We start from the raw sequence: 17,679 nt of genomic DNA, 5'->3' as shown, positions 1-17,679 counted from the left end.
AGAATCAAGAGAAATATTCAGGAAAGCCTGGGGTTGTTGGAGCTATTCTCAATAATATTGGCAAAAACTTTGATTTTTCTGCTTTTACAGTGTCCTGCTATCTATACACAGGGCTGCACATAAGTGGTCCGCAGGTGCACATGCACTTCCAAAATAAAAGACATATAAGAAGTTGCAACGCGTACGTAAGATTTTCTGAAGGAGGACAAACATTTGTTTTATATAATATAAAAGGCACCGTTGTCGTCCGAGAATACATGCTTCTTTTGTGGTTCGGACTCCTTCTGACATTTCTTTGGAGGTGGAGGAACACCAGAGTAATTGCTTAAAGCAGCTTCTTCGACATCTTTAAGAGTTCTAAACAAATGTCTGTCCTCCTCCAGAAAATCTTCCCTGGTATCCATGATTACAAAGTTTTAAAAAAAGAAGATCTTATCGCCAGAAGCGTTTGGCGATCATATACACGCAGAGAGTTAACATTTTTTAAGTCAGATAAAATAAATAGCACAAATACAAGCAAAGTCAGACGGCAAGCCGTACACACTGGCGCCATCCTGAATCTGGTGTGAGGATCAAAGTGGACAAAGTGAAATGTGACAGAAAATAAAGCAGACATGAACGTGTACGAGAGCTCTAACGGTATAAATGTGACAGCTTGGAATAGTTCAGCTGTCTGACTCGTTTTTATTGCTCTATCTGAGAAGGGACAGAGTCTGAAATCTGACCTGAGATCAGAAATGGTCTCCTTTAAGTGCAGCTGAGGAACCTGAAGATCCTCCATGATGGTGGCGGGGCGGAGCTGAGAGAGAGGACGTGAGGAAGAAGAAGTGAGCAGGATGAAGCAGTTCACTCGAGCACGTTTGATCGCGGTGCGTCTGAAGTCGTGGGAGAGCGTGTACGTCTCGTACAGAGCGGCCCTGATGGCGTCTGGTAGAGGTCAAAGGTCAGTTTGAGGACATCTGGAGCAGAACCTCCACACCTGAAGCACTATGATTCCTGAAGCCTCTAGCCGTCATGATACACTGAGACGTTTGAAGCCTCGCCAATGTCGTGCAAAGGGAGGTTTCCCCTGTCGGGAGCGCGCGCTGGGCTGTCCAAATCCCGGACAAACAGCGTCCGTCATTCCTGATGTTTAGCTCACAAACACTTCCTGAAACTTTGGAGCTGTGAGCTCTTTATACAGTAAAGTTACAGAATCATCAGGAAAACGTCGTTGGTTTGTAACACGTGAGAACAGAACGTGTCTCATGTTCTCTGTGACCCACAAACTGAACGCTCATGTACCCACACTCGTCTTTCACCGTCTCACTAAAGTAAACCTCACTACTTCCACGTCGAGTTGGTTGGAAAGGAGGCGGAGCCAACTGGACCCGCGATCCCGACGCAGGTGAAACACACTCTGTCGGGGATACCTGCCTCAGCACGACACCTGTCCAGGAAGTGTTGGAAGTCTTGGTGATAAAGAGTCAGGTTGTGTTTTACTGACTCTTATTCTGAAGGAGCCTGTCAGGAAGAGGACGCTTCCCCCATTCAGGTCACTTTCAGCAGCATCATTACAGATATTTGATGTTTGTTATATTTTGATGTCTTTTCTGTTAATCCAAAGTAAAGTGTTTGTTGTGTGCTGAGGATTGGGCAGCGATGGTCAAATGAAGCTTTCTGAGGCTTGTATTGAAGAAGCTTTTCAGCACAGGCCTCTTTGGTGACATCTGGTGGCCAAAAACATGAAGCGCAGTTGAATCTGCTTAATGTAAAGTGCTTCATCGTGATTGGCCGCTCTACAGAGCTTCTGTTTCATATCGGGCTGATGTGGAGCTTTGTGTGTTTGTGGGGATGTTTTAATAATAAATCATTTAGATGAACAAACCTCCCTGGTTTAAACCGTGCTGTGTTCTCCTTTTGCTTTGACTTCTTGATGTTTTTAGTAATAAACAAATACAACATATATAACAATGTACAGAACAATTATATAATAGGCTGTGAGTGTGCTGTGAGGTCCCTGCCGCCATATGATTATGTAATTAACCAGTGGACGCGTACATTTATAGATAACATACTATAGAAGAGCGCATCCTCTCTTCAGCACAAACACTGACAGACTCAAGAACAGTTTGTTTCTACAAGGCATTCTATTCTATTCTATTCTATTCTATTCCATTCAAACAGATAAAATCATCTGTCTGTACTGCCAGTCTTTCACCAGCAGGGCGTGTGTGCACATGAAGCCCTGAGAAATGAACCTTTTTGGGAACCATCAGGCTGGAAGGAGCTAAAACCCTGAAAACTGTGGCGAGTTGATCAGAGTACTAGTAGTAGACCTCCTACTGTCCACACAGAGGGATCTTCCACTAATGCTGACACTTGACTGGTCAGTAGGCGGTGACGTCATACTTATTGATCTCCAGTCTGGAGGTGAGAAGCTATAACCTGATCTTCATAATATTATAAGAAGTTACCATGACGATTTTCCCTGGATAACATCAAATCCAGGATGGTAGTTCACTCTCTGCTCGCTCCATCCAACAATCATCAGACATGCATATCTCAGGGGAACCATCACTCATTAGTTTCAGACACATATGAGCCGCACACCATGCATCACCTCCAAGTCACACACAAATCTGTGATGATCACTGATCTGAATGTGGAGAGTCAGAGAGAAACAAGAACGATGTGTCTTCTCTTCATCACCACAAACCAAATGAAACATGATGGAGGAAGCTGGCTGCAGAGGGGCTGTGAACATGTTTATTTGGACATGTTGGACGTGTTAACATGGAGTATGTGGGGAATGAATCCACGGAGATGTTTTTAGTGGGAGGGGTTCTTTTCTGTTTGGAGGACATCAGCTGCCTCCTCTGGAGGACAACCAAACCAAACAATGTTCACTTAGAGCTTTCAAACATGTGACTGTGGTGATCATGTGACCCACAGCCTCACAGTCTGTGATGTCATCCTGCCTCACTTCAAAAGATCAAACAGGCTGATACGACTGTGTGTGTGTGTGTGTGTGTGTGTGTGTGTGTGTGTGTGTGACAGTATCACAGCACTAACACGTCTTTCTCTTCTCACTCGACTTCTCTGCAGCTTTAACCTCATTTGAAGGATTCCAGCAGCAGGTTTGGATGTGTCGGAGTTTCCAGACGGCCTTTAAACGCATCATGATGTAAGCGGCTGCACTGACGGGGAATAAAACACCTGAGCAGGTGTGCTGCTGCTGCTGCTGCCAACAGGATGTCCTGCTGCTCTGGCTGCTGCGTGAGTCCCAGCGAGGAGCTGCTGGACGCTAAAACTCAAAGTCATGACAGCAGCAGCTGATTTATTCTCCATTACTCATTTATATTAATTTATAACAGGGACCCTGAACACATCACACATTCATTCATTCCCACTATGATTCATAACAGCTTCATTTACACTGAATGACACCATATTCGAATTTCCCAGAGGAACCCACCCGAGGGATTAATAAAGTTCTATCTTATCTTATCTTATATGACAGCTTTATCTATCAGATTATATAGAAAATGATTTCTATTCATGTTTCTATTATTAAATCTGATCTGGTAATCAGGTCAGATTCTGCTTTTCACATTAAGAGACTTTTATCAGGTCAAATGTAAATAAAAGAAGTGAGGTTTCAGGTTTCAGGCTGGGTGTGCCTGGGTCAAAGGTCACTGTGTGTCCTCTCCTGCTGCAGGGATCAGGAAGAAGGAAGAGGAGGCGGAAGATGGACGTGTCTGTGCTCAGAGAAGAGTATCGGAGCTCCAGAGAGAGGAGGAGGCACACTCAGGTGCTGCTGTTCAGGACAGGTGAGAGGAAACGCCATCTGATCCACTTCCTGTTTGACTTTGGACAAAATCTTTAAACTCGGTAAAAATCCATCTGTCAGGTTAACTGATAGAAATGAGACTTGTTCCTTCACAATAAAAGCATGTCAGACTTGCAGAGACTGTGCTGGATCCTTTGTGAACGTGTTTTAATCACTTATTTCAGTAAAAGTAGCAGTACTACAAAGTAAAAGTACTATAAAGTAAAAGTACTCTGTTAACACCATTTTCCTGATGTGAGAAACACAAATTTGCTTCTTCTGCTGTTGTAAAATATTAGCTTTTATTTTGAAGGTAAAACTTCCTGTTGTTGCTCTGGCTGATGTGACTGTTGGAGGTTTTTCTTCTTTCTAAAGTGAACTCACAGGATCTGATGGCTGTGTTTTTATTTTCATCATATTCAGTTTCTGTTTCTAACAGGTGAGTCTCAGGTGAGTCAGTGGGGCCACAAGTCGAGTGCAGGAGCTGCAGTTTGGAGCCGGTTGAGCCTTTGCTTTACTGCAGTCAGACTGCAGAGGGCGCCGTGTCTCTGAACTTTACCTGCTGCTCACCTGGATGAAATCACCTGAGAGCTGAAATCTGCTGTGCGCCACCTTTCATGAGTTCAGGTGTTTCTTATTAAAGCAGCACAAACAGAAACACTGATCAGTGATCAATAATTTGAAAGGAAGAATCTTTAATAACTGAGTGTTCAGAGTCAAACATGTTTCACAGACAAATATTCACATCTGAGCGTCACAGATTAGAAACCATTCATCCTCTTTCAGATTATTACTTCCTGTCAGCTGATCCTTTGGGTCCTGGTCTCTCTCTGATGATTGGACGCTCGTGTTGGCTGTGGGCAGGTCAGGATTTCTCATGTTCTGATTTCCGGCTTTAGTCTCGGAGGAGCTGTCCGAGGCAGTCGCCATCGTCCCCGCCCCTCAGGGTCTGACGTTACCATGGCCACCACCCGTGATCTTTGACCCCGACCCCTGGCACGTCCACCTGGACCTGCACCGGCGCTCCTGCCCAGAGACATCCAGCAGGTGAGTTCCTCTCTGTCAGAGCTCCAGCACAGCAGGAGGTCTTCATCATGTCCGCCTGAGAGGTCTTCATCCCTGCTGGGAGGAACCCGCCTGCACGCTCTGGAGGAACATGGGAGGAGGTTCAGTGTTATCACGCCTCCTCACAGCTGTCCTCACAGTTTGCTCTCTCTGATGATGGTGAAGCTTCAGTTTGTACAAATCTCTTCCCGTGCTGTTGTTTTCCTCTGCAGACGCTCCGGCTCGTCCTCCTCGGAGGTCGGCGGCTCGCAGCACGAGTCCAGATACAGGAGACTCTCGGCTCCTCCGAGCAGCTCCTCAGAAACGCCTCCCTGCTGCTCCTTAAGCGCCACACGAGAAGAGGAAGATCCAGACCCTCCATCCTTCAGGGGCTCCAGGGGGGACCTGGCGTTTCCGGACTACTCTCTGGGCTTGACGGAAAGCTCCACCCCTATCACCAACAGCCTGCAACAGGACCAGCAGGAGAACCGGTCTACACAGAAGGAGACCAGTAACAGCGTCCCGGAGGGGAGGAGCTCCAGGACGCTCAGGTTTACCAGGCAGCAGAGCGTGGGGGGGGCATCCTCACACTCCCAGGTCTACTACCCGTTCCCCAGCAGGAAGATGCCGAGGATCTCTGAGGCCGCCAAGAGGCTGGGGATGTACTCGAGCTTCTGAGGAGGACCGGGTTCAGCAGCAGGTCGTCCACGTGGAGCCTCAAAGGGATCAATACGCGATCGATCGATACCTGAACCGATTAATACATGAACTGAGTTTTTAAAGAGCAAAAGTTTGATGGTCCATCCTTCCCTGAGCTTCACAGAGGAGCTCTCATCATCATCATCATCACCTGTGACGTCTCGCTGGTTATAAAGAGTTCTTCATGTTAGCGGCTCGGTCGTACATGAAGGTTCAACAGCATCATTTGAATCTGTCAGCAGACCTTCAGCTCTGTTATTATTATTATTATTTATAATTACAATAAACGCTTAAAAATAGATCTTTGATTTTTTCTTAATTTCACTAAATAGTTTTTACTTCTAATCATAATTTTCTTTTGTATCACGTACTCTTTTAAATTTTATTTAGTCTATAATATAATTTCATACATTGTTTACTTTATTTTGAATTGATTTGTATTTTATTATGTACATTTTTAATATTTTTGATCAAATTTTTATTTTTTCCAGCAAGAGAAACCAAACATGTTCACGAACTCGTTCACTTTATTTCAGACTGTACACTAAAAATTACACGTGAATAACGAACGCTACCTGGATCCAGGTGATGAAGCAGTGGGAGGGGCTTCAGTCAGAAACGTCACAGACATGTCAGGCCTGTCACGAGTGAAAAGAAGACTCTGAAAAACTTTGGGATGTTAAACTTTGCTCTGCAGGACCCAGCTGGCACTAACGTGGACGTTCTTCAGCCGATCGCTCTCATCTCAGATTTTTGGAGCTTAAAATGCGACACAGTCACGGCTCGCAGGCTGTTTCATCATTTTAGCTTCTTTTCTGTTTCACTACTGGTGGACTGAGCAAATCTGCTCGCCCATATAAAATCACACGATGCTGTGTTAATGCTATCCTCCAATCAGGCTTTGACATGATGATGATGTCGTTGATCCAATCAGGCTGAAGTCGAAGCGAGCAGCCCATCTTCAGGTGGCTGAGGGTTCCTGTGATGACTCTGATCTTTTTTCAGGTAAACTGGTGTAAAAGTCAAACTCAAAGCTGGCTTCAGTAGAAAATGGCGGTCGCGGGATTTCACTGATGGCGGTTTGAGGCTCAGCTGTGGCTCTTCTGCACAACTCTCTCCTCCAATTGCACGTAGCGCTTCAGCAGCTCGTCGTACATCTGAAACAAAACAGAGGAAGAAATCCTGAGCTCACCTCTGCTTCCTGACCTGACAGAGAGGGCGGGGCTATATCTGAGACATCACAGACACTTTTCAAACACGCTGCATGTCTGCACCTTAATCTCAGCGCTTAGAGGCCATCTTGGAAACACTTGTGGGAGGCTGTGTCAGGTGTGATGAGTCCGGGTGAGTCAGCGAGTGAGTTTAATGAGTGTTCACAGGTTTGTTTGATGGAAACTGACTTACAGGAAAGTGGAGGAACTCTGAACGGGACAAGAGCCTGCACTGCAAAAACTCAAAATCTTGTACCAACCTTGTGATCTTGAACCAAGTGTATTTGTCTTATTTCTAGTCAAAATAATCTCATCACATTTAAAATGAGACACAATCAGCTACTGAGTAACATTTCAGTAAGATTTAGAAAACATGTTTTTAGAAAGGGCATCTTGAAACTACATCATTTTCACTACATCATTTTCACTTGTTCCACTGGCAGATTTTTTTCACTTAATACAAATTTTTTTGCTTGGAATAAGTGAAAAAGTCTGCCAATCAGCTACTCAGTGGCTGATTGTGTCTTATTTTTAGTGTGATGAGATTATTTTGATTAGAAATAAGACGAATGTCCTTGGTAAGACTTTGAGTTTGTTCAGTGTGTTCTTTGGACTCATCTGCTCCAGCGTCCTACAGGTTGCTTTAGACCTGATTCATACAGCGGCACTGAGAGCTCAAACACACTGCAGCTGAAGAAAATAGCAGCAAACAGAAAAATGCTGCAGAAGCTCACAGAGACCAACACGGGGGTTTCATTAAGGTGACGGACCAGCTGCAGCAGTGACAGGAAGTAAAACATGTGAAGGACTGAGACATGTTTAAAAGAAGCGGAGGATTCATCACCATGCAGGTAACGCGTGTTTGAATCACATGACTCATAAAATCCAGCAGGTATGTGTTTACGATTAGCTGTTCACTGTTAGTGTGTAACATGTGCAGCTGGTCCGTCACCTTAATGTCTCCCCAGAAACACTGGTGTTGGTCTCTGCTGGAGAGCAGAACGTGTTTCTGTGGTTATGAGGGCACGTTTCATGAAGCTCCTGCTGCACGGTTCAGCTTCAGAGGCCAGCAGCGCATCATCATACAGTGGCCGCCTCACCTCCTTCGCCTTCAGATGCGGGGTGGCGACCAGTCTTGGTTCTGGTGCTTTCTTCACCACATCAATGAAGGACGCTCCGGATTCTGCCACCAGGCCTGAAACCAGACATCGACCAATCAGAAGCTTCTTACAGCCATATTTCACAAACACCTGAAGCAGAATTCACTGATCTGCCTTTTTCCTGTTCTGATGTCAGACGGTCTCACTGCAGGCTGTGAATCAGTCATGTCACCATGTTTTTCTGTTTGTAGACATAGTTTCTCCCTTTTTCATGGACCTGAGTGTAATGTTTCATCAGAGCGGTCTGACAAAGTAAAGAAATTGCCTGAGTTTAAGAACTTGGTCCAAATATTTTTATTCATGTGAAAGGAAATCAAAAAATATAGAACCCTGTTTCCATTTCCACAGACCAATGAGCAAAGTGTCTACCACAGCCATCTCCATCAGGGCTGCCACCAGAGTACTGCAGGTCATCGGGCTGAGACCAAGTATACAGTCTGCATATATGCAGCTGAGCTGAGACTCCACAGACATCTCATGATACCATAGTATTGTGAATTAACATTTTCTGATTCGCTTTGTCAACATCTGCTTTATCCAGTCACATAAAGTTCTCACGTCAGTTATTAACAGACTGCAAGTAACTGCCAACTAGACCACATTCAGCCTGCTAACAGCTGCTAACAGTCTGCTTCCTCTCCTTCTTTCCTTTCCTTTTATGTCCTCTCCTTCTCTTCTCTCTTCAAACTGAAACTCTCTCAGAGCTCAGAGATGAGGCAGTCTAGTGCGGGTTTTTCAAAATAAAAGCTGTGAGCACACTGACCGTGCAGAGCTCTGTAGGCTGAACCCAAACAAGTGGAGTCGGACAGGTCGATGGTGTAGACCGGAGCGTTGAACACGTCAGACAGCACCTATGGAGAAGACCACAGGAAGTGACTCTTCTCCCTCTGAAACTCACAAAAATGCTGCTGCTTTGATGACATCATTATGGCTATGTCCATCTTTTACATACAGTCTATGCATGTGGGTGCTAATAAAGCCTCAGACAGACCTGCAGGATCTCTTTATTCGATGACGCTCCTCCCGTCGCCAGAACTCTGGTTCCTGGAACTGAAAACACAAAATGTCCTCCCAGCTGAGACTTAAAGGACATTCAAGGTTTATCTAAGGAGGACGACGGCTTTACCGTCACCTCAGTCACAGTTACAGCGCTCTGGCTCAGAATCAGAACCAGTGTAAAGACTGATCCACGAGTTTCCTCACACAGTAAAATCAAACAACAAATGGAAGCGTGTGAGGTCTGAGGAGGTCTTACTGATGGAGTATCCCAGTCTCTCAGCATGAAGCCGCCTGGACAGGAACTGACCCTCCACCACAGCCCGAACCTCCACCTGAGGACTCAGCGAGGACACCTGCAGGTGGGATACGTGAAACAGGTGGGACAGGTGTGTCACAGTCTGGGTCTTAATAGATGGAAACATGATAAATGTTGGTGCACAGACCTCACAGTCAGCAGAGTCAAAGCGATGAACACCAATCACAGGAGGCATGATCTCCATAGTTTCAAAATAAAAGCCTGAAAACACACATCACAAGGAATCAGACAGAGGAGGCAAGGAAGGAAGGAAGGTAAGGAAAAAGAAAGGAACTGAAGCAAGGACAGGAAATGATGAGGTGAAATGAACCTCACCGATGTTTCCATGGTTTCCGAGCGGCGTGTCCCTCAAAGCTGCTGAGAAAAGTTCCCATGATGCTCCAGCACACTCGTTCCTGACGCGCTCCCTCGTCAGAGACCCGTTCTTGAAGCTGCTGATGACAAAACACCTGAAACACTGCAGCCTGTCTCTGGCTCCACCCCCTTTCCTAACCAACATGGCGGACGCATCGAGGAGTCTGGTTCCCTCTGACTTTCTTGACATCATTGAACCCTCACCTGACAGCTCACCTGTTTGTTTGTGTGTGTTTGTCTGTGTGTGTGTGTGTGTGTGTGTGTGTGTGTGTGTACCACAGCAGAGCCATGTACTCCTGCTGTTCCACCGGGTTACAGAAGACGTGACCCTCCAGAGCCGGACGAGGCTGCTGCAGCCACAGGAACACCGTGTCACTGGTCCCCAGACTCACCTGGACACACACACACACCCACACACACACACACACACACCCACACACACACACACGCACACACACACACACACACACACACACACACACACACATTAACAGCCACAGTAACCCGACGTGATGACAGGAAGTGTGCCAGAGTCAGACTCACGGCGACGTCTCCGGGCTGCAGCCTCATTCCTGCCAGCGACGCTGAAACAGAAACAGGTTTGATTCAAACGTTTTTCACGTTCAGTTTATTTGAATCACGTCTGTTTTAGCATTTTTTATTTTTATTTATTTATTGTTTTCAATTCATTATTTTTATATCACTTTATTAATTTTGTGTTTAATGATGTTATTTTATTCTATTTTGTTATTAATTTAATATTTTATTTAATTTCACATATTAGTAGAACTTTTATTTATGCTTATTTGTTTTACATGCTTTAGATTTCTCTTTAATTTCATGGTGAATCATAACCCACATGTTTAGTTAATTTTCACATTATTGTGGTTGTCATGCAGTGCTGATGTGGACCTGTGTGACTACAGGTTCACATCAGCACAAGTAACATGTTTACATGATCTCATTAAATGCTGGTTGTTAGTTTAACTTCATATTTATTCTATAACATATTTCAGCTGTTTTGTTGAAGCTTGTGTTTGTTGTCTCATTCAGGATAAATAAAGTTCATCTCATATGACCTCACTGAGATCAAGCTTTGCAGGATTCTTTCAAACAGGCCTGATGTTTGTGTTTAAACAGTCACACTTCATGATGTTGGGGAACAAATCTAATGATTAACCATCAATAATCTCACATGTACCTGGGTTGTCTCCAGTGAACGCCACCACACTGCAGCTCTCAGAGAAACCGTACCGATGCACAAAGTAGGAGGAGACGGGGCCCTGCAGACAGGCAGACCAGAATGTCACGGACCATCATGAGCACAAAAAAGCTCACAATCAGTGGAAACATTAACTTGTTATCCCTTTGATCCAGGTGATTGATAGATGGATTTTTTGTCTGCTTATTTTGTTGGTTTTTGTTTTTTGCCCTTTATCACCGTCCCTCTCCCCCGCTGTTTTTCTTTCCCTCTTTCTTTCTCCCCTATTTAGCAAGTGAAAATAAAATCAAATAAACAATATGGAGGAGTTGTACTTACATCTTCTGCATTCAGCTTGTCCTCGGTCATGGTTTCCTTCCACTTATAGCTTTGCAAAAAGTTGCGTAAAAAGCACTTGCAGCAACAAAAACATAATATTCCAGAAACAGGCTTTGCCGATCCGATCAGCTGTTCGTAACACTTCCCGAAACCGGAACTGATGTCGTTTTCGCGTAAAATGTATTTTTTTCCTTTAGGGCGTTTACAAAGACATGCTGGTGTTTTTAAATTAATGTTTGAGTTCCTGCCTTTCTGAATAGTTTCTGGGATGCAGAACTCAAAATGCACTGCTGGTTTCTTCAGAAATTTGCATTATAATATTCATTTTCATTTTTCCTGCAGTTTATAAAAGTTGGTGTATTTCAAAAATAAAACTTTGAAGACACTCAAAATAAATTTCCTGTGGCTGGAAACTTTTGTGCAACTTTCTTGTATTTACAGTTTTGAGGGATAAGCCTCTGAAATTTCTGCAACTAGAAATATATGTTTAAAAAAACCAAAAATGATTTTCAATTTTTTTGTAATTTATTGCAATTTTTGGAATTTATGTAGTTCCTATGAACTTAATGCAGACATATTATTACTTGAAATGCTCCCAAAGCGCCACTACAGCATGTAAAATATAAAGATGGTGGACTTGGCTCTGTGGTTTTCATGTGTATCCATATTCAGTGATATAGCTGGAAATTAACTACACATATAATTCTTCTCTGTTTCTCTTTTTTGACATATTTCTCAAATAACCTATTTTATCATATTTATAATAAAACTGTAAATTCTGTTTTTGCTGTGACACCTGAATACTTTTAGTGGCCCCCGTGTGGCCACCCCATGAAAATATTCTGGAGGCTCCCCTGCTTACCAGCACAGATGTGGAGGGCAGTGGAGCTCCCAGCAGCTGGTCCAGGTGAGGAGCGGTGGCCTGCAGGCAGATCTCAGACCAGTTTCTGGTCCTGATGTCCAGCAGATTCATCCCTGAGCCTGAACAATCGATCAGTGGGTTCATTGATTAGCTGATGGGTGCGAGACCCTCAGAGAGCGACGAGCCACAGAAACCGTACCGTCGCTGTAGTCGATGGCAGCGTAACCACCGAGGAAGAGAGAGGCGGCAAAGCTGCTGACCAATGAGATCCTCTGAAACCAAAAACACACACGTTCATCAGGTGTGAGGAAACAGCTGGAGGTGGGACTGTGCAGGTGCAGTGACGCTCTCACCTCGGTGTCCTGGAACTCCTCCGCTCGGGTCTGACGCAGCTTGGCGATCTGGTTTCCTGTGAAACGCTGCAAACACACGGACGCGTCCTTTAAAGCTCTTTAACACACACACACACACACAGATGTGGCACAGCTGGACCTCGTAGGCTCTGGATCCGGTGATCTCCGCCAGCCTCAGAGCGCCTCCTGCTGCCGCCTGCAGGTCCTCACACTGCTGAGTGCTGCTCGAGTCCATCCACACCGGACTGTCCGACACTGAGAAGCTGTCCTGAGGACGCAGCAGCACACCTGAGTCTGCATTTAACCACACACACACACACACACACACACACACACACACACACACACACACACCTGCAGCAGCTGGTGCAGGTCCTGGTCCGGGTCCAGATGTTTCAGAGTCTCAGACGCTCCTCTCCTCCAGAACACGCTGCCATGTTGCTGAGAGACAACACAAGTCAACCAGACTCCATTCACTTTTCTTCAAATTTTACAGGCTGGTTCCCGCCTCCTGCCAGGTGATGGCAGTGTGCTATATGATCAGAAGTATGTGGACACCCAGTGTGCAGCTCCCTCTGAGCTGCACATCACTCAGCAGCTTTGATTTCAGCAGGTAAATGTTTAGCGAGCACAAAAGTGCTTCAGGATTTACTCCGAGTCACACGTGCTGATGGGAAGTCGTGCAGTTAGTGTGACACGATGCTGTCATGTACACTGAAGCACTTCGTGAGGAAACTGACTCTGTCTCAGGAAACTTCCCACCACACTCCACTCATTCTTCTCCAGATTTTAGTGGAAATTTGTTTTTAGTGTTTGCTGCTAAAAACAGAAACAAGACTGAGTTCATAAAAACAGAAGGTTTAATATGACATCTGCGCTGTGATCAAAAGTATGCGGACACTCCTGGTTCTCCTGTGTTAAACAAGCTGTTCACTTTAAATTTGCACCTGAGAACATCAACATTTGAGTAAGTTCATACTGCACCAGGAGAACTTTGTACTGTGGATCAGCTGACAGCACAAACTGTCTGAACTTCCTGTTTCCCTCAGCACGAGTGGAGGCAGCACATTAATAAGCACAGAGTCACACCTGTCCAGGTGTCCACATATTTCTGCTCATACTGCAGCACCCGTCCTGTTCATGCTTCACAAATTATTGGACATTTATGCCAAAGTCTAACTTTAACCATCACCTGACCGCTGCCTGACAGCGCTCTGACACGGGAGAAGTCAAGCCCCGCCCTCTTCATCTTGTCCAATAGCAGGTCCAGAGCCTGGAGGTGGGGAATAGCCAATCACAGAGACACAAACACAGGTCAGCAGTCAGCTGATGAACCTCAGCGTGAGTTAATAGTTTAACAGCTGTGTGTGTTACTGTGTGTGTGTGTTACTGTGTGTGTGTGTTACTGTGTGTGTGTCTCACCTTGACCCACATGAGCACAGGTGAGGTGACAGTGAGTCTGTCAGTGTGGATATGAACTCCTCCCTGAGTCCTGAGAGCAACAAATACACCTGAACGGTCAGACTTTCAAAATAAGACAGTGGCTGGAATCCTTTCACAATAAAAGCCTGCCAGTCACCCTGACAGGTGTGAGTGTGACTCATGAAGCCTTCCAGCTGATGCTGTCAGGTTTATATGATCTATACCTGAATTCGGGCAGCTCGGCGTCAAACTGCACGCCGCTCTGATGAACCACACGCAGCTCTCCATCGATGACCACCGCCTTCAGCTTCAGGAAGACATGAAGAGGAGCAGAGTAAAGACAGAGCTGCTGATTGGACAGGAAACCTGGGTTTAAAGTGCAGTGGAAGGGGCGCTGATGTCACATGTTAGGAGGAAATGTTTCAGACTGTTTCAGGAAACCACGGACGAACCTTCATCTGAACCGTTGAAGCTCCGCAGGACTTTTACTTTGAAGGGACTGTTCCTGTTTCATTGTTTCATGAAGTTGAGCTGATGAAAGTTTTAGTGGTTGTAAAGAAAAAGAATGATTTATATAAGCGATGAATGAAGTGAAGAAGAGGATGGTGCAGCTGGAGGTGCTCGCTGTCTTTATACAACTAGGATCTGATAATTGTTGTACTTCCTGCTGCTGTCTCGGACACATCCGTGTGAAAACTGACATTTTTACTGTCACTCAGACTTTTCAGGGATAAATGAAGGAAAATGACGTCATCCTGTTCACAGAGACGCTGACAGGTTATCGGCCACGTCACTGACGGCAGCTTAAACACCTGAAATAGCATCTTAGGCTTTATGAGCTCAGATTCACTGATCAGCTTCATTTCCTCTTACTGATTATTGGAAACGTACCGGTGTTCCAGTTGGTCGAACAGATGTGTGGCAGTCTTGCGTTTCAGGAGCTGCTACCGACAAACCAGCAAAAAAACGCCAAATGTGTCACCTGTGACACTTGTGAGGTTGTCTCAAACACACTCCGTCAGTCTTGATGCTGTTGAACAACAAAATGTTTAAAAATGTGGCGAGTTCACCTGGTGATATCCTCATGCGCGACGCGATCGCGAAAACAGCAAACAAGTAACACCACGCCGATGTTGTTCACAGGACACAAAGAGTAAACGATCGGGAGACTCTTGTCGTCGTCATCGTTCCCCTCGCACGGTTTATTTCTCCGAATTCAGCGTTTTTGCTTCACAACTACAGCGAGCAGTTTACTTTGTGCACTAACATGGACTCGAGTCAACCAGCGCCACCTCTGGCCAAGTGCCACAGCCTACAGCCAGATCAACCTGTGACACACATCTGCAGCACGTTTGAATTCGTGTCATGCACATTTGTACCTTTCAATTGTGTCTGTTTGTGCGTCATGCAAACAAACCTTTGAAATGAATGAAATGATATCATATATTTATTATCAGCCTACATTTGTACAAAATGCCAAATGACATACACATAAGAATCACCATCCTGATATCAACACTTTTGCCCATACGAAAAATGTCGTGAACACACTAATATTTCACCAGTGTTGTAACATCACATGTCGTTAGCGTAGTCTGCCTGTGTCTGCCCTCTGCAAACAAACATGTTAGAGTTGGTTGTGATATACAGTCTGCATAAGTGTGGTCAATCTAATAAACATTTGTAAGGAGATGGCAGTTACTGTGAATGTACAGCAGTTACACAGTGATTAGTAATAAACAGCCAGACAATGACTCTGACAACCTCATTCAATCTTGCAGATTGCACCTTCTGTGGAAAGTGGTACCACACAGTGTGTGTGGACTTCCCTTGTGCAGAAGGCGACTACAAATGTTGTGGGTGCTAAATAAACAGAAACAAGTGATCCCTGTTGTCTTTGCTTACTTATTGTTTTTAGTGTTGACAATCCACATTGCTGCCATTGCATCTTTCAACATGTTTGTGGGCAGATTTGGATGTACCAGGGGTAAGTGCAGCCACTCAGCCTCTACTCAATGTGATCATAGCAGCAGGTGCAGATGTGTCACAAGTTAATCTAGTAGTAGGCTATGGTCATGTGTTAGTGGTGGGAACAGTCATATCCACTCACTCTCACTGGCTGTTTATTACTAATCACTGTGTAACTGCTGTGAATTCACAGTAACTGCCGTCTCCTTACAAATGTTCATTAGATTAACCACACTTATACAGACTGTATATAACTCCAGCCATGTTGATGAATTGCCTATATTGGCTGGAAATATTCATTTTCAGGGAAAAGACACAGACAGACTATGCTAGCGACATGTGATGTTACAACACTAATGAAATATTGATGTGTCATATTTGTCCAAGGTGTATTTCATTGTTATGGAAAAAGAGAATATTAAAATCATGATGACCAATTGGAGTGGTGATGTCTATGACTTTGTGTATATAATTTGGCATTTTGTACAAATGTAGGCCAATAAGGAATATATGATATCATTTCATTCTTTTCAAAGGTTTATTTGCATGACGCACAAACAGACACAATTGAAAGGTACAAATGTGCATGACACGAATTCAAACGTGGTGCAGATGTGTGTCACAGGTTGATCTGGCTGTAGGCTGTGGCACTTGGCCAGAGGTGGCGCTGGTTGACTCGAGTCCATGTTAGTGCACAAAGTAAACAGCTCGCTGTAGTTGTGAAGCAAAAACGCTGAATTCGGAGAAATAAACCGTGCGAGGGGAACGATAACGACGACAAGAGTCTCCCGATCGTTTACTCTTGCTGTCCTGTGAACAACAACGGCGTGGTGTTAATTGTTTGCTGTTTTCGCGATCGCGTCGCGCATGAGGATATCACCAGGTAAACTCGCCACATTTTTAAACATTTTGTTGTTCACCAGCATCACGACTGACGGAGTGTGTTTGAGACAACCTCACACGTGTCACAGGTGACACATTTGGCGTTTTTTTTGCTGGTTTGTCGGTAGCAGCTCCTGAAACGCAAGACTGACACACATCTGTTCGACCAACGCCAGTTGATCTAAACGCCAGTTGATCTAAACGCCAGTAGATCTGGAACACCGGACGTCAGCAGCTCTGTGACAGCTTCTGACGTCATCGACCTGTTTCAATCTGCGAGTGCACGCGGGTCAAAACCTATCCGATCAGCTGGACTCCGTAGTCCAGCTGAGACAACAAATCAAACCTTCCGCCGTCTCCACGTTCTGCGCCTGCGCACTAAAGTCCGTTATTTTACTGCTACGTGCACGTGGACAGCATGTCACAGCAGACTCCGCGCAGGTGAAGGAGGGACAGGTGAGGTGCTGTTACCTGCTGCGTGCTCAAGTCAAGGCCCAGGTAGAGAGGAGCGCGCGGAGCGGAGGCCATGAGCGCGAGAAACCACACAGGAGGAGGAGGGGTCCAACGCTTAGTGACACAGCCCACAGGCTCCTCCTCCTCCTCAGCGCAGACTCCGTGTTCGTGCTTTTAAAGGGACAGTTCACCCAAACCCTTTAGTTCACGTCACAGACCGACATGGTTCAACATGGCTCAGCCAATAGAGTGGACAGGGTTTATTTGTTGTTGTCAGTAGCAACGAGGCCTACGATGGTGCCAGAGCACATGTTGAATCAGCACTATGGGCGGACTTCACACAGGGACAGTGTGGAAATGGAATAAAGGTGAGCGTTATCTGAGGTCCATGGACACGCCTCCAGGTCACATGACGGATTTAATCTGACACAGCAACGAGCTGCAGCCACGCTGAGTCTGTGTTTTAACTCCTGTTGAAAGTTCAGACTTTAAACTACACACCAGTTTGTAAATGTTACTGATCGGCCACTAAAACCAGTCATGATAAAAGAGCAGACCCAGTGTTTTTTTCTGAATCGTCACGTTTAGTTTGGGAAAATCATCAT

General features: G+C 45.2%; 2 protein-coding genes across 3 annotated transcripts; one reads left to right on the top strand and one right to left on the bottom strand.

Annotated features, from left to right (window-relative positions):
• The first annotated feature begins 614 nt into the window (after positions 1–614).
• Positions 615–5,533, top strand: LOC146626049 (uncharacterized). The gene is made up of 6 exons (XM_085362230.1): positions 615–639; positions 753–813; positions 1,315–1,387; positions 3,701–3,812; positions 4,711–4,858; positions 5,089–5,533. The coding sequence occupies exons 1-6, from the start codon at positions 615–617 to the stop codon at positions 5,531–5,533; spliced, it is 864 nt and encodes a 287-aa protein (XP_085218356.1).
• xylb (xylulokinase homolog (H. influenzae)) lies at positions 4,526–17,207 on the bottom strand. 2 transcript variants are annotated; one of them, XM_085363175.1, is made up of 19 exons: positions 17,093–17,207; positions 13,996–14,078; positions 13,772–13,841; positions 13,542–13,622; positions 12,704–12,790; positions 12,489–12,617; positions 12,350–12,415; positions 12,196–12,268; positions 11,997–12,115; positions 10,796–10,877; positions 10,138–10,178; positions 9,871–9,986; positions 9,556–9,671; positions 9,368–9,441; positions 9,181–9,277; positions 8,917–8,975; positions 8,689–8,776; positions 7,866–7,960; positions 4,526–6,711 (listed from the first exon to the last, which is right to left on the bottom strand). In XM_085363175.1, the coding sequence occupies exons 1-19, from the start codon at positions 17,147–17,149 to the stop codon at positions 6,643–6,645; spliced, it is 1,602 nt and encodes a 533-aa protein (XP_085219301.1). In that variant the 5' UTR covers positions 17,150–17,207; the 3' UTR covers positions 4,526–6,642. The 2 variants fall into 2 exon arrangements, with proteins under 2 accessions (XP_085219301.1, XP_085219300.1); XM_085363174.1 differs by having other exon boundaries at positions 9,181–9,441.
• Positions 17,208–17,679: the final 472 nt, after the last annotated feature.

The sequence above is a fragment of the Diplotaxodon limnothrissa genome, linkage group LG9 (assembly GCF_057381915.1).
Source record: "Diplotaxodon limnothrissa isolate DT_005_m linkage group LG9, D_limnothrissa_male_GT1.1, whole genome shotgun sequence".
NCBI classification, from domain to species: Eukaryota; Metazoa; Chordata; class Actinopteri; order Cichliformes; family Cichlidae; genus Diplotaxodon; species Diplotaxodon limnothrissa.
The sequence above is the reverse complement of the archived record's forward strand: the minus strand, read 5'-3'. Positions and strand labels throughout refer to the sequence as shown.

Excerpts from the sequence above, each read along its gene's own strand:
- LOC146626049 (XM_085362230.1), top strand. The coding sequence starts at position 615 with ATGAACGTGTACGAGAGCTCTAACG. Across the intron at positions 640-752 it reads CGTGTACGAGAGCTCTAACG|TGCAGCTGAGGAACCTGAAG; the intron begins GTATAAATGTGA and ends GTCTCCTTTAAG. Across the intron at positions 4,859-5,088 it reads TGCCCAGAGACATCCAGCAG|ACGCTCCGGCTCGTCCTCCT; the intron begins GTGAGTTCCTCT and ends TTTCCTCTGCAG.
- xylb (XM_085363174.1), bottom strand. The coding sequence starts at position 17,149 with ATGGCCTCCGCTCCGCGCGCTCCTCTCTACCTGGGCCTTGACTTGAGC. Across the intron at positions 9,442-9,555 it reads CGGAAACCATGGAAACATCG|GCTTTTATTTTGAAACTATG; the intron begins GTGAGGTTCATT and ends GTGTGTTTTCAG. Across the intron at positions 8,976-9,180 it reads GAGACTGGGATACTCCATCA|TTCCAGGAACCAGAGTTCTG; the intron begins GTAAGACCTCCT and ends TTGTGTTTTCAG.